The sequence below is a fragment of the Rattus norvegicus genome, chromosome 12, assembly GCF_036323735.1.
Source record: "Rattus norvegicus strain BN/NHsdMcwi chromosome 12, GRCr8, whole genome shotgun sequence".
NCBI classification, from domain to species: domain Eukaryota; kingdom Metazoa; phylum Chordata; class Mammalia; order Rodentia; family Muridae; genus Rattus; species Rattus norvegicus.
This window is the reverse complement of record NC_086030.1, coordinates 39760875-39784337: the sequence shown is the minus strand read 5'-3', so window position 1 is coordinate 39784337 and position 23463 is coordinate 39760875. Positions and strand designations below refer to the sequence as shown.

Below are 23463 nucleotides of genomic sequence, written 5' to 3'. Positions count from 1 at the left end.
TTCTCTCTCTCAGGCTTTCAGGACATGCCAAGAAAGGCCGAGCTTCCTTCTTGTACTTGAAAAATATGAGGATGTGAGAGCCTTCGTTCGTGGTGAGGCCTCACCTAAGTACACACACTGTTAAGGTCCTAGTGATGTGGGTGCTGGGTCTGTGTTGACCCCGAATTCTGACTCAAGCATCCAGGTCTCTTACAGCTCACACTTGACAGTTTTGCTTGTCCCCTGCAAACTGCTATAGCTTTCTGTGAGGCCTAGAGTGGACCTGCTCTAGAGTGGTCGTGAAGGGCTTTGGGCTTCTTAGGTGACACCCACATGTTCTTCAGGGGGCCTGCACTCCCAGCAGCCATGAAAAACGCACAGCTGACACAGAACAGAATCCTTGCACACTTCTAAGGCATTTTCTCCCAAAGTGTAGTTTAGGCTTTAAAACCTTTTTTTTTTTTTTTTTTTTTTTTTGGTTCTTTTTTTCGGAGCTGGGGACCGAACCCAGGGCCTTGTGCTTCGTAGGCAAGCGCTCTACCACTGAGCTAAATCCCCAACCCCGCTTTAAAACCTTTTGATCCATTTGTACTAGATTGGGCCAGAAGGATACAGAAGTGTTTCTTTCTGCCAAGGATAAGGGCTCAAGTGGCCCTCAGACAGTGCTTAGCATACTTCCTCCTTGGTCCATACAAAACAACCCTATTATTAAAACAGTGGTCTTTGAAGTTATTAAATGTAAAGAACGGGATGTCTGTGCTGGGTATCTGTGATGCACGTACCTTCCAGCACTTGGGAGGCAGAGACAGGTGACGTTCGTTCCAAACCAGCCTGGTCTCTAATGAGACCCTGGTTTTGTTCATTCTGAGAAATTTCTCCTTTGAATCCGAGCTGAACTGTTGGGGACAGTGGTCTTGTAATTCTGAAGGGTTTTGAAGAATTCTAGTTTTTTATTCTGAATGTGGGCAGATGTGGAGGGCAGAGGACAACTTTGTGGATGGAGTCGGTTCTACCATGGGTTCTGGGAATCGAACTCAGGTCTCCAGGATTACCACACAGCAAAGGCCTTGACCTGCTGAGCTATTGTGGCCCTTGTGTTGTCAAAAAGCTGTTCTATTCCAGGAGCTGCCAGGACCACTTTAGGGAACATAGAGCCTCATTTGAAGCCTAGGCCAGATGGCAGTTTAAGGGAGAATTCAGGATCCCTTTAGGTCTACTTCAACTGTCTCCTGTTTTAAACAGAAGGGCAGCAGTCACTGTGCCTCTGAGGCTGCTCATGTACAGAATCTTCTACTGAGTGGAAAGGCCTGTTCTGCTGAACGCTCTGCTTCCTGCCTGTTTAAGTACAAAGCTGGTCTCCCAGGAGAGGCCCCGGTGCCCGTCCCCACCCTCCTATAAACCAGCCACCGCTCTGCAGAGGGTTTATCGTAGAATCGATTTATTTACCTGAAATCATGTCTGTGCGATCGATACCTGTTAGCAGCACGGACACTGACCTCTATTTACAGACTACAGTCAGACATGCACTGTGAGAAGCTGTGAGGAACTGAACCGACGCGGAGCACTTTATTACGATAAATGCACACAATACTTGTATTGCACCAACATCTGTCTACTGCTTCTGACTTCACTAAATAAGTTACAATAATACAGTGTGGAACAGCTGGCTGCACACCGAGGAGAACAACTGAAGTTAGGACCGGAGGCCTAGGTTGTAACCATTCAACAGCTGTAGTGTTTTAAATGAATTTATAAATAAGCAAACTGTACAGGGCCAATTAGAGAGCAGGTTTCAATGTCACTGTAGCGCGATCTGGCCACTTACAACTGAAGGCATGCATTACACTATCATACAGTTATAGAGGCTACAACATTTTGCAGAGAAATGTGGAGACTTGGCTGATGGCTTCTGTTCTTGGATAAGGGTTCAGAACCTCATTCTTCTTGCAGCAAAGAAACCGACTTCTCTGGAGAGGCTCTCCGATTCCTTATGCTAAATTGTACACTTGTTATTATTTTGACTCAACAGCTAAAACCCCACTTGTAATACACATTTCCTCCACATCACACAGTGAGCTGGGGGCTGTTCTATTTCTCTTTCCCCAAGCTCAGTCATGCAGAGGGCTGGAAGATGTGTTGCTAACAACGCACATGCACGCACCCGAACACCCTTACATTTCTGCAATGTTTAGGAAGCGGTTACTCCAGTATTGCTGAAAAGGAAAGAGAGAGGAAATCAGCTTTTTGAAACATAGAGCAATGTTAGAACAACTTCCCAAGACACAACAACAGGGACAGATGGACAGAGCACTATTGGGTCTAGATGCAAAACCAGCATTTCTGACTATGTGTCCCAGGTGCCCAGGCACATCTAGAAGCAGTGGCTTGGTGTCTGCCCTGGGCCGCCTCCTATCACCGGCTCCTAAGGAAGCTCAGGAGGCAGGAAGTAGAAGGCATGTCAGGTACGAGGGCTGAGAGCCATGCAGAGGGTGAGTGAGGCAGGTGGAGCAGTGAGTGGCATGGCACGGGAGGGAAGGACTTCCTGCTCCCTCCCCGTTTTCTATGGCAGCCTGAAAAGGCTTCCTTCCCAACTGCAGGCTTGGTCTTGATGGGAGTTTGGTAGCTCACGACCAAGGGCACCCATGCTTCTTGGCTCATAGGGCTCTGCAGGCACCAAGCCAATGCCGTGGTCTTGGATGTTCCTGAGGCCCGAGTCCCTAGCTTGAGGATGCTGTGGTAGCAGTTGCTGTGAGGTGGCCTCAGCCTTAGCCCTGCTAGCTCTCTGGGAAAGGCACCCCCTGAAGTCTGCAGAGTGGGCTGCAGGGTGGAGCCTTTACACTGCTTTGCTCAAGAGTCCATACAGGAAAAGCTCAAGGCTGAGCTCCAGGCTAGACTGCCCTAGTGGGTTGGGGATGACACTGACAGTAAATGCTGTCCCTTCTTTTTTTTTTTTTCCTTTTGTTCGGAGCTGGGGACCGAACCCAGGGCCTTGCGCTTGCTAGGCAAGTGCTCTACCGCTGAGCTAAATCCCCAACCCAATGCTGTCCCTTCTTGAGGGTGCTGGGTGAGGGGCAGGGCGGACTACATGCAGCAGGCTGCCTGTGCTGTTAGCCTTGGTCTATTAGGCCAGGGGAGGTCACGTCAGCCTTGCTTGTGGCTGTGGCTGGAGGGGTCAGGGCAGCAGTGATCTACTGTTGGTGTTGAACAGGTCCTCTCTGGACACTGTTAATATAGCACCATCAGGGAGAATTAGCTCCTTTAGGGGCCGACTCATATGTAGATGTCACTGAACTAAGGACCACATCAGAATGGCTGACTGGTCCAGCCTCCTGGCAAGGTGTTAGGGCCCAGCACTCCACCATTCTGACTTCAACTCAGCTGTACTCTGCCATGAAGGCTGCTTCCTGAGAATCACTGCCCCCTGCAGCAACCAGAGGCCTCCAGTTAAGGGTCGGTTGCTGGGTTCCCTCAGAACCCTTAGGGAGGCAGCATTCCCCAAACCTCTGCACACTAGAGGCTTGAGGCGTGTCCTAGAAAGATGACAAAAGTCACCCATGCAGGGGCAGCGATTTCCCTGGCTTTCCTCGGCCTGTGCCATGGTTTGTGCCAAGTGTCAGTTTGGTAATAGAGGGAATACATACAGCTCCTTCAGCCTGAGATCAGCCAGGGCACAAGACCCTCCTTCCCATAGCTCCCAGGAATCACTGTCCTGGTCAGTGTCTACACTATGGTAACCTGCGCAGTGAGTGGCTGACATCCCTGTTTCCTTAGGAAGTGGCTGCCTGGTGGACACAGGCGCCATGCAGCTCACTGGACCAGGGCCATCTTTCCTATTTAGTGGCACCATCTGTACACAGGCCACAGCACCCCCATCCCACGGGGCGGATACTCACGTTAGTTGATGGATGTTGGAAGGCATTGGAGGAAAACACCACAGTTAGGACTGTTAATGACTCACACTGCCGTTAAGACTGACCTTGAACATGCGCAAACGTCCGGTCAGTCATGGTGGTGGTGGTTAGTGCCATATTCAAATAAAAATATTTCTATACAGTTCATTTGGTCATGTGCTATTTACAGATTTTACAAAACACACACACACATACACACACACACTTGCCCTTACACCAGCCTACATACACCAGGCCAGCAGAAACTTGAGTAAATGTTTGTCACATGACGATCGTGCCTGTACATTATAGATAATCCCTACTGTGCAGCAGAACACGTTCTTCTCAGGAACAGGAAACTAAGGCTCCGAGCTGAGAAGCTCAGGAATTTGAACTGATCATGGGTAGTTCAAGGCCATTAAGAACAAGACAGTTATTTTCCTCTGTCCATTTAAAATGTTTTATTTTTCTTTTAAACTAGATTGTGAAGTGCCACTGAATAGGCAATGTTGGCAAAACAATGTCTGTTACAATAAAATACATTAGACATTTAAATAAATAACCTTAAAAACTAGGCGAAGGGACAGAAACCCAGTCGATTGGATCTGGAGCAATGTTTTCTGCACAAGCGAGACAGGCAAACCTCGTGAAGACAGATGTAAACAGAACCATCAGACCTACAGAAGCAGCCGAGCGGGCCAGGGTGGGCTGGGGGTGACAGAGGCTGAGGGTGCAGGGAGTGGCAAACCAAAAATACTGACTGAGGTAGCAGGACTCTGCTCAGTGCAGAAAAATTGGCTTATGAATAAAAATTAGACTGTGATACCAAATTAAATCCAGAGAATCATGCAAAAGACACAATACATGCTATTTAGTTTTTTTTCTTTTAAAAACCACACACATTCATTTCCTAAGTCTGCTGCCAATTAACTTGCTGACAATGTCTGCTGGCTCAACGATCTTTGTACAAGTATGAGTATGAAACAGAACACTGTACATGCTTTTTTCATCTACAAAAAAATATCTGCATAAAATAGTGTTAGTTCTCTGTACATGTCAATGGACACTTTAATTATGTGTATAAAAAAAAGGAAAATCTTGTCCCACTGGAGTCAGAAAAAGCAAAACAAAATCTAGATATGAAACCTCCTTCACCAGCCAATATGTTCATGTGAAAATTCAGCAGAAATAGACAGTTGCTTTAAACAATAAAAAATTAATTGATTAAGTTAAACATCTTCTGCATGTAGCGCTGTCAGTCAAGACCAGAACATATCACTAAAGTTAGTGTCTGTGCTGTAGACCCAGACCACCAGGGGCATAATGAGCAGCACAAAGGGCCAGGAAATGCCGTCGGTGCATGCCGACAGGGAGCAGGAGGGTTTGGTGGCAGGCTGCGCACACTCTTTACCAGGCTCCAGGTAGTTTCGGGCCACAAACTTGAGCGTCTCGTCCATGAGGATCACAGGCAGGGAGATTTTCAGCACCATCAGCCACTGGGTCAGATTCAGCGGTGTGATCTGGAAAATGAGCTGAGACAAAGAAGGCTGTGTCAAGCTTCTGAACTCGCCTGAGAGGAACTGCACCAGACCCAGCCTGGGGTCACAATGACTCACTGGCAAAGGTTCCACGTAGAGGATCAAGAAGTGAAGGGACATGGACAAGCAGATGGAGCCCACGAGCCAGATGTTCTCCCAGGGGGGCATCCTCAGCAGGGACTGGTTTTCAGACAAGCTACAGGTGAGAAGACAGGTGACCTCAGAGGTGAAGGCGTGTGTCCATGACACAGAAGGGGGCAACAGGTTAGTGACGTAGCTGTGGTACTGCCTGCTGACCTAACTCTAAAGGCCCGGATTTCCCGGGGGGGTGGGGGTTGTGGTGGTGAGCTGTGGGCTTTGGTGCCGCAGGCAGGCCCATCTTGGCAGGCTCAAAGCTGGTGATGACCAAAGACAGAGCCATTGGAAATACCCGTCCGTGGCTTAGTTAGATGGAGCCTCTTATGCTCCACTCCCTAGGGTGCAGGCTTAGTTTACACTGCTGGTCCCATTCATACACTCTGCCACATTAGGTATCCATGATGGTGACACCCCCACTGTTTCCTGGAGACAATAGCTTAAAACTATGTCATTTTCTGGAAGGGAAGAGCTATCAGCCATGACCCTCACAGACCCTAGGACCTTAGCCCGCATGACTCCCTCACCTGTTGAGGGCATTGCACATCTCTATGGTGACTAGAACAGAAAGTGCCATTGTCATCGGATACGGGGACTCAAAGATTGCACAATCCACTCCTTCGAAGTCTGGGTTGTCCTCCTTACACTGCAGGAAATGACTCTGCAACGAAAGTGCAAACATCCCGGTCGGCTGGGAGTATTTCCCAAATCTCCACACCAAGTCCACGGCCAGCACCAACACAAACACAGCGAAGCCCTGGGTCCCGGAGCTACTGAAGAAACTACTGTTTGAGCCTAAGATGACCCCAAACCACAGAAAGACCAAGGGCTTACAAGAACTAACTCTACCACACAGGGGTTAAATAAACGTGGCTAAATACCAGCTGGTAGAAGGAGACTCTCGGACCACCGTCAGCAGCGATGAACCACCACGCAGCAGCACCCACGGTGGCAGCGCCAACATAACCTGGAAACAAAGAGGATGTTGCCGACTTGGGGCTGCAGACAGCACTGCCAACTGCAGGCTAACACAGCCAAGAGCAGAGCAGCTGACTACAAACAGGGTCTCTGGTCTAAAAAGGAACTAGGCAAGCTCTGTAGTGTTTGTGAGGAAACCTTCCTGCTGAGCCCACCTCACACCCTGCACAGTGTCATAGAGCTACAGAGCTGGTGCAGGCTTCACGACAGACACAGGTGGTGCACAGGTCCGTGCCATCAGATAGAACCAAGTCACACCACAGGTGAACTGATGTGACCTTGTTGGACACTATGTAGTTGCGTCATTCCAGCCACAGCCAAGCCAGCCATTATAGCGCTGGCTCTCAGCCCTCAGCAGTAGAGTCGGGTCTAAGGCAGAAGCCATTCTGCACCAATTTCACGATGTCTGCAAAACTGAGGCTGGCTTATGCCATGGTCACAATCACTAACTGCGGAGCACACAGCTAACAGGAATTACAACGTGCATCAGGGCACTGCTTAAAAGACAGGGAGTTTTGTTTTTGTTTTTTTTTTCCCCAAAGGGCAGCTGCTCCATGGGAGATGGTAAAGGCCAGAGGAGCTCCTTAACCTGAACGACAGTGACAGAAAATGGTACTAGCCTCTGCCAGTGGGACTCTTCTTGTTGCCTAGGTAATAACCCATTCAAATCTCAGCCTGGGGCTCTGAACAGGGGAGGGCTCTGGCGTGGAAATTTGTATCACTCTGTGAAGGGGAAAATATAAAAGTCTGATGTCTAACTGCTGCTCCTCTATACCCAAGGGAAGGACAGGATGCTCAACAGAGGCTTTTAGTGACCTGCACCGCAGAGCATCCTCCCACACAAAGGACAACTGTACTCACAGCCAATAGCCAGGTAACGGAAAAAGAGCCACCCGCTGATCAGCGGTTCTTTTGGGTTCCGTGGGGGTTTGTTCATGATGTCCAGATCTGGAGGATTGAACCCCAGCGCAGTGGCAGGCAGACCATCCGTCACCAGATTGACCCAGAGTAACTGGACAGGAATCAAAGCTTCAGGAAACCCAAGGGCTGCCGTCAGGAAGATACTGTTTCCATTTGAGGGAAGAAGAGAAAGAACTCCGTGAGTTTTGGAAGTATGGAAGTCGTTTCTCTCCCCAAGCCAGGAGCATCAGACAACATCTGTCAAAGTTCGTATGAAAGAAACTTAGAGGACCTAGACTTTCTGTGATCACCAAAGAAACTAGCTTTGGTAAGGAGCATCAGCTGCAGAGAAGCCCCAGGAGACTTCTCTCCTCTCGGGCTAACAACCCAATCTGCCGTAACAGGAGCAGCAAACTGAAACGCTCAACATCCCAGCCCCAGCCTTTAAAGACAGCACAGCAGTTGCAGTCGGACACCCACCAGACCACCTCCCCCACGTTGGAGGAGATGAGGTAGCGGATGAACTGCTTCATGTTGTTGTAGATGGCGCGCCCCTCCTCAACAGCGGCCACGATGGTGGAGAAGTTGTCGTCGGCCAGCACCATCTCAGAGGCCGTCTTAGCCACTGCAGTCCCTGAGCCCATGGCAATCCCGATTTCCGACTTCTTCAGAGCGGGCGCGTCGTTCACACCATCACCAGTCTGAAAGGGAAGCCAGCTGACTCAGTCACCGCCCACGCGGCACGCCTCGGGCAGAGGCAGGCTGATGCACAGGAGCGGACAGAGCAGTAGCTGGTGTCCAACACTTTACCAGGAAAATATAAAAGCAGCCATGTGAGCGTACCAAAGAGACGCAGAAAGGAGGAGCTAAGGGACTGGACATCTGCTTATAGTGCCTAACACCAACACTCAAAACTCAGCCATTTGTGGTGTGGTCACACAATTTAAGGTCATCACACAACTCAGACACATGCTTGAATATAATAATGAGTATTTTTTATACATTAAAAAACATGCCATTTTTTGGTTTAGTTTTTAGGCACAGGATGCCACTAGGTAACACAGGCATGCCTCAGTCAAAATGCTGGGATTGTAGGCACACAAACACTGTTTTTTGTACCATGTAAACCACTGCCCATGTCTAAAACCTTACCATAGCTGTGATCTCATCAAAGGACTGCAGGAACTCAACGATCTTAGACTTGTGGGAAGGTTCAACTCGAGCAAAACAACGGGCATTTAAGCAGGCGTCTCTCTGGGCTGAGGGGCTTAATTCATCAAATTCTCGCCCTGTAAAAGCCTTTGATGTCACATCCTCATCCTGCCCAAAGATGCCAATGCGGCGACAGATGGCCACAGCAGTGCCTTTGTTATCCCCAGTGATCATGATGACTCGGATGCCCGCTTGCCGGCACAGCTTCACAGAAGAGGCCACTTCAATCCTGGGAGGGTCCAGCATGCCCACACAGCCAACGAAAGTCAGATTGGTCTAAAGCGAGAGAGCCACGTGAGTGCAAACAGCTTACTTCTCCCACCAGGAGAGCCCAGGCGGCTCCCTCTTGCTCTAACTGAAGCTTGACATTTTCTCTTTCTGCTTGTCCTTGGTTGCACCAAGGACTCACTAGACACAGTCCTGACACTTGCAGTGTACCAGTCTTCTGCCTCAGCCTGCTCCTTCCACGTGGGCTCTGGTCATGCTAAGCAGTGTTGGACAACCGAGCAACACCCTCATCAAATTATTCTGGTCTAAATTCTCACATTTAAAAATGCATCCATGGGGGGTTGGGGATTTAGCTCAGTGGTAGAGCGCTTGCCTAGCAAGCGCAAGGCCCTGGGTTCTGTCCCCAGCTCCGAAAAAAAGAAAAACAAAAAAACAAAAAAAAAAATGCATCCATGGAGTGGGGAGGGGTGGGGTGGGGTGGGGCTGGGAACAAAGTGTTAAAGAGTCAAGACTTAGAGGCTGGCAGTGTCAGTGCCACAGCAAAGCTGTTCCTTCTGGTGAGGATCTTCCAACCCTGATATCGAATTTTGGTCTAAGGAAGAAGTGGAAATCTCTCACTTTTCACTAATACTTAATTTTTTTAAGGCTTGCGTCAGGCTTTACAGGCGTGTCTGAACTTGTCTTGATTATTCAGCTTTGAAAGCAGATTTACTAAATCCTTAACTATTTCTGTTTGAAGCAGCAATCCAAACAAGGGTGACTCCTGGGGCCTGGCTAGGGACATCTGCCTGTCCTCTGGCAGCAGAGGCTGGACAGTGACTGTGCAGGTGCAGGTACCTCATATTTGATGAAGTTCGCAGAATCTTCCAGGTGCATCTCCTCTCTCCTCAGCGGGTTGTCATGAGTGGCCAGAGCCAGGCACCGCAGTGTGTCGCTGCCACTGCCCCACTCCCGAATGACAGACATAATCTTCTGTTTAACACCAGGCGTCATGGGGACCTTGGTACTTCCAACTCGGATGTGGGTGCACCTGTCGATGACACCTTCTGGAGCACCCTGAGAATGGGAGACTCAGGTCAGCAGCTGCATCTGCTGTTTACCTGGTGAGAGCGCGCCGGGCGGTCTGTGCAGCACTTGCCTTCACAAACATCTTGCTCATGGACGTCCGGCTCGGTTTGTTTGGTGTACAGTAGACGGACATTGATTTTCTATCACGTGAAAACTCTAGCGTGAATTCCTTCTTCATGAGCTGTTTTATGACCTGTAGAGGATCAGACAGGAACACTGTTGGATTACTACTCCTAGACGTGTTCCACCTGCTCGGACACTCGTCGGGCATTCCCTGCCCGCTCATGTGTGTTCATCTCGCTGGTCTTCTGGAACCTAAATAGGAGTGAACAAGGCAGCAGCAAGCCCTCACCTTCGAAGAAGTGTCCTCTGGTCTGGGGATAGATCAGAACACAGACAGACTGAAGGCCTCAGTGGGAAACTGCAGGAGGATAATGGAAGCTTTCAACGCAGGCTGTTAAGAACTCAAGAGTTGCAGTGGTGTTACTGCCTATAATCCTAGAAACTGGAGGCCAAGGCAGGAGGGGTTCAAGGGTTGCCCCAGCTATATAGTGATAAAGAATTTCTGAAAGGGAGACAAGTAACTCCATTTCATACAGTGGCAGCTAGCTGACTAGTCCAATGGCACAGGGTGTGGGTCCAGGGTACATGTGGCAAAGCTTTGCAGTCACACTGTTCTGCCAGTGAGGTTCACTAAGTGTTTTCTGTGGGTGAAGCAAATACATTCTGTGTTATAGAGAGCTTTGTCATGACCCCATCAGACTCAGAACATTCAAAGTTTTTAACATTATATAGTCAAAGACAGCATGGGGGTAACTAGACACAAAAATGGCCAGAGTTTAGGAGTAGATATCTAATTCCTGGTAGGCCAGGGGAGATCAAAGAGACCCTGGAAGAGAAGCCAAGCCCGGGAGACACATAACTTCCAGAGGGAGCAGAGTGGCAACTGTCGATTCCTTCGAGCACTCAGTAGCCTCCTGCTGACTGACTGACACACTGACTCCTGTCCCGTTTATACATCACTTCTTATCCAGCAGCCACAAAATTGTTTTATTCAACTTCAGAATGGCTGGTCTCACAAGGCCACAGCAAGCCGAAATAGAGTTAGAGAGTAGAACGACAGCTCTAGTATGATGGTCTGGAGGTGCACAGCCGTGGGTCCGGGACAGGCGGGGTTGCCCATGCTGATGCTGGCCGATGGATCTGCTCAGGCTGAGGGGCAGCTGATACAATACCCATGGCTGTGTCCTGCATCCTACACACTGACACTGACCTTTGCCATTAGGATTATGCAGGATGAAAGAGTTGAGAACTTTTTTTAAACAAAATACTTTGTAGATTTAATGTTTTTAATTAAGCATTTTTAAAAATTCCTTATGACAGTGCTGAAAGTTATTAGATGACCTGTCGACTTTTCATCTGTTTCATCTGTTGAGTTTACTGACAGATCATAACGGCTTTGGAGAGAGCTTAAACTCAGCCTCCTCAAACACATGCCGAGTTGTAATTCATGGGGTCATGACAAAGCTCTCTATAACACAGAATGTATTTGCTGCACCCACAGAAAACACTTAGTGAACCTCACTGGCAGAACAGTGTGACTGCAAAGCTTTGCCACATTAGTTTTCAGTTTAACATTCTTCCAACCAAAACTTGTCGCAGTGACTTCTAACTCCCTGTCCCCTCTGTGAGACGGTATCTTGATAACTAAGTAACCCAGGTTAGGTTGGCCATGAAGGATCCTGAACATGGCAACCTAGAGGAGGAGGTGTGTCTGTGGCGAGTCACAGCCAACCTGGCAGGAAAACCACTATGGCAAAAACCTGAGAGAGTTAGACACACCACACACACAGTTAAGAGCAGAGAGCCGGGCTGGAGAGATGGCTCAGCGGTTAGGAGCACCGACTGCTCCTCCAGAGGTCCTGAGTTCAATTCCCAGCAACCACATGGTGGCTCACACCCATCTGAGATGAAGTCTGGTGCCCTCTTCTGCTGTGCAGGCAGAACACTGTATAAATAATATAAATAAGTCTGTTAAGAAAAAAAAGCTGAGAACGAATGAATGCACACGAACTAGTGCTCAACAGTTTCTAGTTCTTCCACTTGAATTAATTCAAGAGAATCCCTAAAGGCCAATCTAACCTAGGACAGCTGTTCACTGACACTCCCTCCTGCTGACAGTGCTAGCCAACAGGCATGAAGTAACCTCTCTGAAAACAAATCCAGAGGACTTGATAGCTCAGTGCCCACTTCAGTATCATCGGGGGAGTTGGCTTTTTTCTTTTTTAAATATAGTCTGTGTGATTTACTCAGCCCTGCTTCGTAACAGCAGTATTTTCTACTTTGAGTCATCTCTGTGCATTTGAAAATGGTAAAAAGCACCCCCAGCCTCAACTAAAAAATAGGAAAGAATCGCTTCTCGGCCTTTTGGCTAAGATCAAGTGTAAAAATAGGAAAGAAAAAGAAAAAACAGTTGTGGTGCTTAGGGTTAGGAGGCAGAAGCAGGCAGGTTTCTTGAGTTCTGGCCAGCCTAGTCTACAGAGCAACTTCCAGGACGGCCTGGGCTACACTGAGAAATGATGTTGTGGAAGAACAAACCAGAAAACAAAACAAAAATAGTAACAAACACGTTTTGGTGATTGTTGTTCAAATGTTCTGAATCTTTGTTAGTTTTCCATCACAGCAGTTATTAGGTTGATTTCTGGGATACACCAGGACCCCCATTTCATAGCTCTGTTTTTTTCATTTCTCAAAATGATGGTTTAGTATTCATTTTTTAATGTGCATTGGTGTTTTGCCTGTACGTATGTGCGAAAACGTCAGATCCCCTGGAAATGAACCTGGGTTGATCCTCCGGGACAGCAGCCAGTACTTTTAACCACTGAGCCATCTCTCCAAGACCTCCCACTTTAATCTGGTCAGTGCACTGCACATGCCGGGAACATGGAAGCCAGAAGAGGACACCCTCTGACCCTCTGGAACAGGAGAGACAAAGAGTTCTTTGCTGCCAGGTGGGTGATGGGAGTCAAATCCAGGCCCTCTAAGGAGCAGCCATCTTAACCAGGGAGCTATGGCTCCAGCTCCAAACCCAGACTGCTGACCGTCTGTTTTGTGACATTTAATAACTATAAACAATCCCCACCGGACTGAGCACAAAGTCACAAAATCACAAGAGGTCTCGATGACTGGGTAGCGGAGGCAAGAGCTGACTGGAATGGATTGGAGAAACCAGAAGTGAAAAAGAATGCTACTCCACAGTTGTTCTCAGTGAGCTAAAGAAATGGGGTGTCGATCAAAGTTAGGGCAAGGGACAGCTCTAAGTTTAAAAGCATACAATTCCCCTCTCTGTGCTGCTGAAGAGCCAGCAGAGACAGGAAATGAAATGCAGGCGGGGCTAAGGACAGTTCACTTGCAGCTTCTTGGGAAAGGCAGCCCTAGCGATGCACCTACGACAATTCACTAAAGATTGCTGGCTTTTTGGTTTTTTTAATGTGATTTAGTTGTTTGTCTAAGGAGAATGCCATTCTACAATTTTGCATCCTGAGTGCTAGGACTATGCATGAGAGACCATCTTACCTGACTGACTATCAGGAAGAACAACAACGGTGAAATCAACAGAGGAATGAAGGAGGGGACTGTAAGTGGTCCAGCTAAGACACAATGCCCCAAGCTCAAATACTGACCGAGTTGCAGGCGTTGGCGCGTTCTATTTTAGAAAGTCCCTTCAGCTCCGTGTCGAATACATTCATCTTCTCTACCAGGCACGTGAGAGCAGTCTCTGTGGCTTCTCCAACTTTTTCATACACACCCTTCGCCTGCATTGTCAAAAGAAGTCAGTGTCAGGAGAGTAGCTTGTCCTCCCGTCCATCCCAGAAAAGACACTAAACTGAGTCATTAACATGTTTTCTCATTTAAAGTGCTCGATCTTTCCAGGACATTATTCTAATGAGTTAGCACTCTCTGGCAGCGGCCTAACTTGAGAAAGAAAGCAAATAATTGACCCCACTATTAACTTTTAAAAGGTTCCTCTAGGGGCTGGGGATTTAGCTCAGTGGTAGAGCGCTTACCTAGGAAGTGCAAGGCCCTGGGTTCGGTCCCCAGCTCCAAAAAAAAAGAACCAAAAAAAAAAAAAAAAGGTTCCTCTAGGTTATTACTCTTTACTACCACCACCAAAACAACCCTTTAAGCTTCAGACTGTGCTCCAGGATACACCACAATCCATGTTTACAAGTACAGTCCTCACCCTCACACTCAGAAAGACTTGTAGTCCAAGCCCTTTCTGGTCCTTACAGGGTGCATCAGCGGTCAGAACATCAGGACACACTATTTATCTTAGTCAAACAACTGCAGTCCCCAGCTGCAGCGCTACGAAGGGCACCTGGCTTTCTTCAGCCAGGCCACATGGATGAGAAATGGGGGGGTGGGGGGTGTCATCAGGAACTCAATCTTTCCAAGTACAAAAGATGGCTTTTTAAAATTCCACTCACCCTACCCTTGAGCAGGGTCAGGAGTCTTACCTCATTGTAATCCAAAGCAGAGTCATTACACAGAGCACAGATCGTTGCTAACTCTACAAGCCCGTCATACTGATGGCATTTCACTGGCTTGTCATCTTTTTGCCTATCAAAAGAGAAAAACATTTCTGGATCATAGCTTGCCTCAAACTCAAGATCAAAACAAAATAAAAACCCGTAAACACTTCTCTGTGTGAGAGGCTGTGTGCTACAATGCAGCACACATGGACAGAGGAGGTCAGAGGACAAACTGTGGAAGGTTCTCCTTCCACCACCAAAGTTCCTGAGACTGGAATGCCCATTGCCTTGCCTACAGAGAAAGTGCTTTTTAACTCTACCCTCTCTGTTTGAAACTAGATCTCACTTTCTATCCCAGGATGGCCCTGAACTTCTGTAGGTATGTAACAGCCCCCCAAGGGTAAAAATATGGGTTTAGAAAGAACAAATCTAAACAGACTCAGAAAGCTTGAATGAGCAGAAATTCTCATCAAAGCCCCACTATGTACTCGTAAGCGGAGAACAATTCAGCAGAAAATCTAGGCTTCAAAAGACATTGTTTCAATAAAACCACTAACTCGGCCAGTCAGCCATCCAACAACAGTTCCTCTGCACTAAGAGAGCACACCTTTGAGACAGGTTCTCTCCCAGAGGCCAGGCCGGCTACAATCTTGTGACCTGCCACGTTGACCACCACCGTGGTACTCCCTGCTATTTCAGTGCTTCAAAGCAAGGTTTCCGTATCCTAGGCATACTTTAGATCTACGACCAAGCCATGCTTCTGTCAACATCAAGGTTTTCTAGATCCATTCCCCATGATGCTCTAAACAACCAGTCACTACAATGACAGATCCCAAGATGACGAAGCTTACTCACACTTCTCCAATGGGTGCATAGGTTGATCCAGTTATGGTAAACTCATTAAGGGAACAAGTATCACCTTCTACTTTGTCCAGAATGAACATCTAAAGGAAATACAGATTAAAGTCTTTATAAGATATACAAACAATGATTCTTTGTCTACAGTGAAAAATCCTGTCATTTAAGAGGGTGGTTTAAGCTAGATGGCAGCGGTGCAGGCCTTTAGTCACATCATCCAGGACGCAGAAGCAGGCAGAACCATGTGAGTTTGAGGCCAGCCTGATCTACCAAGTTCTAGTTCCACGAAGTCTAGGGCTACACACAGAAACCCTGTCTCCAACAAAAAAAAAAAAGAAAAGTCTGAACAACGCTCATCCAGTTTCACCCTCACATGGCTGCTCTTATTCAACACTCAGAACTGAGACAGCCTTCAACCTAAGTGTGATGCAGTCTAAGATAACCCAAATACAGAGAGGGATTCAGAAGTCAGCAAATGATCCTTGTCGTAAATGCTTAGAATTCTCTATCAAGTAGCTGAGAGGACATCATTACATAGCTCTGCTTTAAACACAGGCATAGAGGCTGAGGAAGAGGAGACTCACAGCTCAGGGTCAAACACTGAAGCTAAGTTAGACGATGCCGCAGTGCCTGGTGCACTCTGCAGCCAGGCTCCAGGCCAGTGTCTGTCAGCGCAGGAGCTGCTTGCTCCCTGCCCCCTCTCTTCATTTTGGAGACAGGGACTCACTGAGTAGCTGGCCTTAAACTCAGAGCTATGTGTTTCTTCAGCTCCAGTTTTGGGATTAAAGGTGTGCACTACTCTCTGTGTGTGTGTGTGTGTGTGTGTGTCTCATTTTCTGTAAGAAAATCTAACTTGACTCTTTACTGAAAATTTGACCCTCACAATATCACTTAAGATTCTATTTTTCAGCCTCAAATAGGCATATGCCATTAATACCTAGCTTCAATTCTTTTGCTTTCTTCCTTAAAATGTGATAATGGCTCATTTAGCCCAGTCTAGCCTCAAACTCACTGTGTAGCCAAGGATAATCTTTGATCTTGCTACCTTACCTGCAGGACCTGTGACTACACTGTGGGTTACTGGGCCTAGTTTCTTTTTTTTTTTTTTAAGATTTATTTATTTATTATATATGCATACACTGTAGCTGTCTTCAGACACCAGAAGAGGGCATCAGATCCCATTACAGATGGTTGTGAGCCACCATGTGGTTGCTGGGAATTGAACTCAGGACCTCTGGAAGAGCAGCCAGTGCTCTAACCACTGAGCCAGCTCTCCAGCCCCCCTAGTTTCCATTCTTACAGAGCACAGTAAAAAGTTTCTTATTTTACTTCAAACAATGTTCTAACAAGAGAAGAAAGCAAGGCTAACCTGACAGAAAATGACAACTTATAAGCAAGCATCTGCTGATGTGTGTCTGGGAGAAACCATTTCGTTTAGTGTGGAAAGAGCAACTGACTTCAGCAGCAGGTTAACTAGTTTCCTCTGGAACACATACATCTAGAGACAGGATGAGACCTCTAGTTACTTCTCTAATAAAAATTTGTAAGTTTTATAGCTAGTCTATAGTTCCCAACATAGTTGGAACGTATTAATTTTTTCAACATGTATTTTTGTGTGTCCAGAATACATGCAGAGGTCAGAGGATAGCTTTCAGGAGTTAATTCTCCCCTTCCACCAAGTGGGAGCACCACAAAGGACATTCCTTACTCACCCTGCAGACGGACATCTGGTTTGTGGTAAGTGTGCCGGTCTTGTCTGAGCAGATAACAGAAGTACAACCAAGGGTTTCCACAGAAGGCAGACTTCGAACAATAGCATTTTTCTTTGCCATCCTTCGAGTTCCAAGAGCCAAGCAGGTGGTGATGACAGCAGGCAGACCCTCAGGGATGGCAGCAACAGCCAGGGCCACTGCAATCTTAAAGTAGTAGATGGCACCTCTGATCCAAGAGCCACCATGAACTGGGTCATTGAAATGCCCGATGTTGATGATCCAGACTGCAATGCAAATGAGGGAGATAACTTTGGAAAGCTGTTCCCCAAACTCGTCCAGCTTCTGCTGTAGGGGTGTTCTCTCCTGTTCTGTTGCAACCATTTCATCCCGGATCTTGCCGATCTCAGTATTGACTCCAGTCGCCACCACCACTCCCATAGCTTTGCCAGCAGCGATGTTTGTGCCCTAGGGAGAAGAGGGAACTCGTCATAAGGTCAGCGGCATATCAAATACTAACCGCTAGATCGTCTGGACTCCACATGGTACCTACTCACTCTATACTACTGGGAAATTTTCATTATCAGCTGAAACAGACAGACACGCACGCGCTTTCACCTAGGCTCACACGGTGTGCCACCTTTGCTCTTTCCAAACACGGACTACTTTTAAATCACAGGCCAGCAGCATCAGCAATGCCCGTGGGGTGTGAAAAGCACCCTTACTAGGCTTGATGACTTTCCTGAAAAGGCTACTTCTCACTGTTACAAATGGAGTTTAAACAGGTTTGCGCTAATCATTTCATTGCTGGCAACTGAAACAAAAAATCAGTCACACATGCAGCCACCATTTTACCGTCTCCAGTGTGGCTCATTTGCTTTGTGGCCAGTGCCTTCAGCAATCGCTGTTTCGTCCCCAGCTATGCTGGGTTTTTGACAGCTGACACACATTATCTTTGGAATAACTGGGTATTTTCTGAAGTCTGATCACTCAGAGAGGCCAGTGAAAGAAAAAAAGAAAAGGAAAGGAAAAATCAGAATGTTGGGATGTTGGTGGCTTGAGTGAAAATGGCCGCCATATACTACAGGGAGTAGCATTACTGTGAGGTGTGGTCTTGAGATTTCAAAAGCTCAAGCCAGGCCTAGTGCCTCACTCTCTCTTCCTGCTTCCTCAGGATCCAGATGTAGAACTCTCGTCTCCCTCTCCAGGACCATGTCGGCCTGCGTGCCACTGGACTTCTTGCCATGACAGTAATTGACTAAACCTCTGAACTGTAAGCCACCCTTAATCAAATGTTTTCCTTTATAAAAGTTGCTGTGGTGACGGTGTCTCTTCACAGTAATAGAAACCCTAATTAAGACAGGGACCATCTCTAAATAAAAGTACATTCTTAGGTGAGGACCTGGGTTCAACCCCCAGGAAACCCTACCCCCAGCATCTGATGAAAAGTACTCACAGAAAAGAGCATGTTCTTTTTGTCTTGATTAACAGCTCGTGGGTCAGGGACAGGGTCAGTATGCTTGATGACCGAGACAGATTCACCTATGCAGGTTAGCAGACAGGGTGGTTAGCGCCATCTGAGGCATCCCCAATCCCCCCCATCCCCACTGTTTATCACTGCCAACGTGAGCGGGTGTGGGTAACATATAATCCCAACACACAGGACCTGAGGCCAGGAAAGATGCAAGTTCACGGCCGCCATGTGCTACGTACATATCTAGTTTGAGGGATGAGCAACACAATGAGACTCAGTCTCAAAACAAGTGAAAAAGTACATACTCACTGCCAACATGGGAAAAGGAACACAGGGCTCATTCATTCAAAACAGGCAAACGAGGAAAACTTTGTAATGGAAATTAATCTCAGAGTAAAGAATGTCAGGAATACAAAAAGTATAATTTAAAAATGACTAATTTTGAAATAAGCTCCTGAAATATTTCCTGGAATAGTCAAGCTAGGGTTATCTGTCTGACCTATGACTGTAGTATAACATTCAGTTGGGCTGGGAGCATGGGTCAGTTGTCCTAGTGCTTAATTAGCACACAAAATCTGGTGTCAGTCTGCAGCACCATACAAAGCCAAGTGTGTGGCACATGCTTTAAGCCCAAGTTAGAAAGTATAGACAGTAAAAAGAGCAGTTCAAGATTATTCTCAGGTATTACCAAGTTTGAGGACAGCTTGAGCTACAGGATATCCTGCTTCAAAAAGCCAAGAGGAAAAAAGGGGACCTTCAAGATTCTGATAACTTTCTCAGTTTTCTCTTATTTTTAGACACACCCCGAGGATTTCAGGTATACAACCCAGTCACTTCCCTAACATTTTATGGCTTAAATAACTTGAATCTGATGTTGCTAAAGGGAATTTAACTAGTTAAGCAGTTTATATAAAATCAAGCCCTAAAGCCCAGGTGACTGGGGGCTAGGGAGATGGCTCAGTGGTTAAGAGCACTAACTGTTCTTCCAGAGGTCCTGAGTTCAAATCCCAGCAACCACACGATGGCTCACAACCATCTGTAATGGGACCTGATGCTCCCTTCTGGTGTCTGAAGAGAGCGAGAGTGTACTCACATAAAATAAATAAATAAATCTTAGGGGGAAAAAAAAAAAAGCCTCGGGTGGACCTACCTTACCATGATAAGTTAGAGACTTTTAAAACTGAACCCAAGGGCTGGAGAGATGGCTCAGTGGTTAAGAGCACCAACTGCTCTTCCAGAGGTCCTGAGTTCAAATCCCAGCAACCACATGGTGGCTCACAACCATCTGTAATGGGATCCGATGCCCTCTTCTGGTGTGTCTGAAGACAGCTATAGTGTACTCATAAACATAAAATAAACATTTTAAAAAAAAAAAAAAAACTGAACCCAAATAAATCTTGACAGCCTTTAAGATTTATATTTACTTGCTATTGAGGTTAACACTTAAAATTAGTTTTGTTTTTAAATGTGTGTGGAGTGGGAAGAGAAAGTGTATGTGTGTGTTTTGTTGGGACAGGGTTTCTTTTCTCTGTGTAGCCCTGGCTGTCCTGAACTTGCTCTGTAGACCAGGCTGTCCTTGAACTCACAAGAGAGCTGCCTGCCTCTGCCTCCCAAGTGCTAAGATTAGCCGTCGGGGTGGGGATTTAGCTCAGTGGTAGAGCGCTTGCCTAGCAAGCGCAAGGCCCTGGGTTCGATCCCCAGCTCCGGGGGGAAAAAAAAAAGTGTATGCCGTCATGCCTGGCTAACAAGCAGTGTTTTGTGTGGTTTCCTTTTTTCCCACATGCACTGGTGCTCTGCCTGCTGGAGTTGTGAGCTACCATGTAGGTGCTGCAGACTGAACCCAGGTCCTTTGAAGAGTGGTTGGTACTCTTACCAGTGAGCAATGTCTCCAGCCTGCCACCACTTTTTTAAACCTGACAACGTTGCCTGCAGGCATCATTCTACCCTGGATCATGGTAACTCTAAGAATTAAGTATCTTAGAGAAGGTTAGAGTAGGATGCCATAAAGGGATGGCAGGCACCGACTAGAGGCTTCCGAATCGGGCTGGAGAGATGGCTCAGTGGTTAAGAGCACTGACTGCTCTTCCAGAGGTCCTGAGTTCAATTCCCAGCAACCACATGGTGGCTCACAACCATCTGTAATGGGATCTGATGCCCTCTTCTGACCTGCTGGTGTACGTGCAGGCAGAACGCTGTACACATAATAAATAAATAAATCTCTTAAAAAAAAAAAAAAAAAAAAAAAAAAAGAGGCTTCCGAATCTGAGTGATTTTCCAACATCTAATACTTACCTGTAAGAATCGACTGGTCAACTCTCAGAGTTGTAGACTTGATGGATGTCAATCTAATGTCAGCCGGAACTTTGTCACCAACTAATGAAGAGGTTTAAAAAAAAAGGGAGCAGTTAAGGTAAGCAACTTTTGTGGTTACCTAAAGATGAATGATTTGATATCAAACATGCTTTTAAAAACCAAAAACATTGCGCACAACACAACAGAATACTTTTCTATGAGCAGAGTGAACAGATCAAGGGTAGAACACTCCCAATGTATACTACAATGTACTCAAAGCAAGCTAGATGGGGGCTGGGGGTCAGAGGGTAGACAGGGCTGGGTGTGGTCCCAGAACTGAGTGGCTACCTATGGTACACACATAGGTAATTCCCACCACAAGATCAAGACTGGAAGGTTTCCCTCACTGGCATAAGAAACACACATACACGGAATAGATCTGAAATACACAGGAAGGTCCATCAGAGAAGCAACACAGAAACAAATGGCTCTTAAAAAAAAAAAAAAAATGGGGTTGGGGATTTAGCTCAGCTCTGAAAAAAAGAAAAATCATTTACTTCACAACACAAATACAGAACGGTAGAAATGCCACTTTAACCTTCAAAATGGCAAGAAATAAGAAACTAGACCTGAGTCAAAGCTGTCTGGTAATAAGATGCTTACTGGACAAGATCTAAACATCTACATAAGGGGTAAAAACAAACAAACATGGCTGGGGCGCAGGTTGTTAGTTAGTTTGCCATGCAAGCATAGGAAAGAAAGTCCCTTGGAACCATGACTTCAGTTCTCAGAACTCCCCAAAGTTGTCCTCTCTTCCCCACACCACACATAAACTAAGTAAAAAGCTAACCATCCGTCAGTGAGACTGGGCAGCAGCCATGCACTGGAAGGCCAATCTGAAGACTGGGTATGACCCCCGCAATGGGAGGAGAGAACTGCCTGCCCGCAGCTGTCTCTACTCCAAATAAGAATATAAAAAGCAAGCAGCACGTGAGATAGACAAATGCGGAAATCAATGAAAATTCTCCCAGTGCTAAAAAGGACAATGTAAGATGTGTATAATGAAGTCATCCAATACTCTGTGTCACAAAGTATGACTAGCTAACTTGTCACGCTTTACCTGTGCTTCTAGACATTGAAGTATAGGACAGAAGGGAAACGAGGCATGGACAGGACTTGTGTTGCCGTCTAAAAGCCTCGACACTCACTGCTCTTCCTTTCTGTGTAAAGCTTATTCTTGACTTTATAAGCAATGAAAGCTGTGATCACTTTCTACTCACACTGCAGTGAAAATGTCCCAGGACACCTGTGCACTGCATGGGGAGTGACAGAGATCAACCACACGTACAGGGCGGCAGAGGCTGTAATGGTAACGAATGAGCACCGCTGGGGTCACAGGCCACAGTGGAGACATTTCACCCTATGACCTTTGCTACCTTTCAAATTATCAAATAAATCTCTTGCATAACCTTAAAACCTTTCAGTCAACAATTTGTTTCCTGGGTAGAGTTCCTATAATAGTCCCAATGGGGTCCTAGCTGAGCCCTTGGTGAGTATAAAGCCCGATGCTATAATGCACCCAGTAGGAGACCACAGCAAAGTCCCATGTGCTTCTGGGGACAGTACCAGAGCTGTAGTCTTCAACAGCGCCAAAGAAACGCACATCTGCATGAGAACTGGGCATGCTCAGAAGACAGCCTGCTTGGCAGTGCCTGGGACTGCCTCCACCCTCACAGTGTGAGACTTTCAGGACGTTCTGAAAGGCAACCAAAGTGGTTTGGAAAACACCAAAACAGCCATCCCATCCGAGAAGTTCGCGCTGCATTGTTAGCGCTTCTCCAGAGCTTTACCCAGGAGAATTTATAGCTAGCTTTCTAAAGAATTTACTGCTGTGTTTCTCAACCTCCTTAATGCTTAATCCCTTTACCACAGTTCCTCATGCTGTAGTGATCCTTGACCATAAAATTATTTTGTTGCTACTTCATAACTGTAATAATTTTACTACCCTTAGGAACCGTAATACAAATATCTCATATGCAGGGTATCTGACATGCAACCCCTGCCGCTCTAGTGCATGAAATAAACACCCCTATGCCTACGAGAGCAAGGCAGCACACAAAGCTGGTAGGTCCAAACCCTCCAGGGATAAAGATCATCCTTGCATTTACTACAGGGACACACAGGTGAGGGTGGAAATTCCTGCTGGAAATGCTTATGCAACCAAGAGCAACATTCCAACCGGGTAAGACAAACCCTCCACTTCAAGGGCCCTCTGCTCACGGCACAGCAAAGGGAGCACATCCAAATAATCAAGACAGTAAAGCAAAAGGCAACGCAAAACACACACAAGAGGGTTAAGAAGACCAGGCTTGACAGTCGCATGCCTTTGACACCAGTCCTCCACAGGCAAAAGCAGGTCTCGGAATGTCAGGTAAGTCAGGCTTAAGTAGTGAATCCCTGCCTCAACAAACAAACAAATCACTAAATTACAAAAATAAAAAATAAATAAATAAATAAAATAAATCTGTAAATGTACTATTTTTTGTTTTAGGCTTTAAATTTGTATTACATTTTTACTTATTTTGTATGTGCATGGGGACATCCCAACATGAATGAGGTCCGAGGTTATCTTTCAGAAGTCAGTTGTCTCTTATGTGGGTTCCAAGGACT

General features: G+C 46.7%; 1 protein-coding gene across 3 annotated transcripts in view; it reads right to left on the bottom strand.

Annotated features, from left to right (window-relative positions):
- Positions 1–1395: 1395 nt before the first annotated feature.
- Positions 1396–23463, bottom strand: part of Atp2a2 (ATPase sarcoplasmic/endoplasmic reticulum Ca2+ transporting 2) — a 49424-nt gene continuing 27356 nt past the window's right edge. Inside the window, exons 6-21 of one of the 3 annotated variants that reach the window (NR_027839.1) lie at positions 20794–20874; positions 18484–18569; positions 17031–17495; positions 15316–15404; positions 14446–14548; positions 13612–13743; positions 9999–10121; positions 9698–9916; positions 8573–8908; positions 7901–8121; positions 7382–7584; positions 6424–6509; positions 6070–6203; positions 5486–5603; positions 3873–5401; positions 1396–2192 (exon numbers count right to left, since the gene is read on the bottom strand). Coding sequence is in view for 2 of the 3 variants with exons in the window: in NM_001110823.2 (NP_001104293.1) it covers positions 5129–5401; positions 5486–5603; positions 6070–6203; positions 6424–6509; positions 7382–7584; positions 7901–8121; positions 8573–8908; positions 9698–9916; positions 9999–10121; positions 13612–13743; positions 14446–14548; positions 15316–15404; positions 17031–17495; positions 18484–18569; positions 20794–20874 (2669 nt within the window). In the remaining variant the exon portion in view is untranslated. Of the gene's footprint in view, positions 2193–3872; positions 5402–5485; positions 5604–6069; positions 6204–6423; positions 6510–7381; positions 7585–7900; positions 8122–8572; positions 8909–9697; positions 9917–9998; positions 10122–13611; positions 13744–14445; positions 14549–15315; positions 15405–17030; positions 17496–18483; positions 18570–20793; positions 20875–23463 lie in introns of those variants that run through there. The other 2 variants (NM_001110139.2, NM_001110823.2) reach the window with 2 other exon arrangements.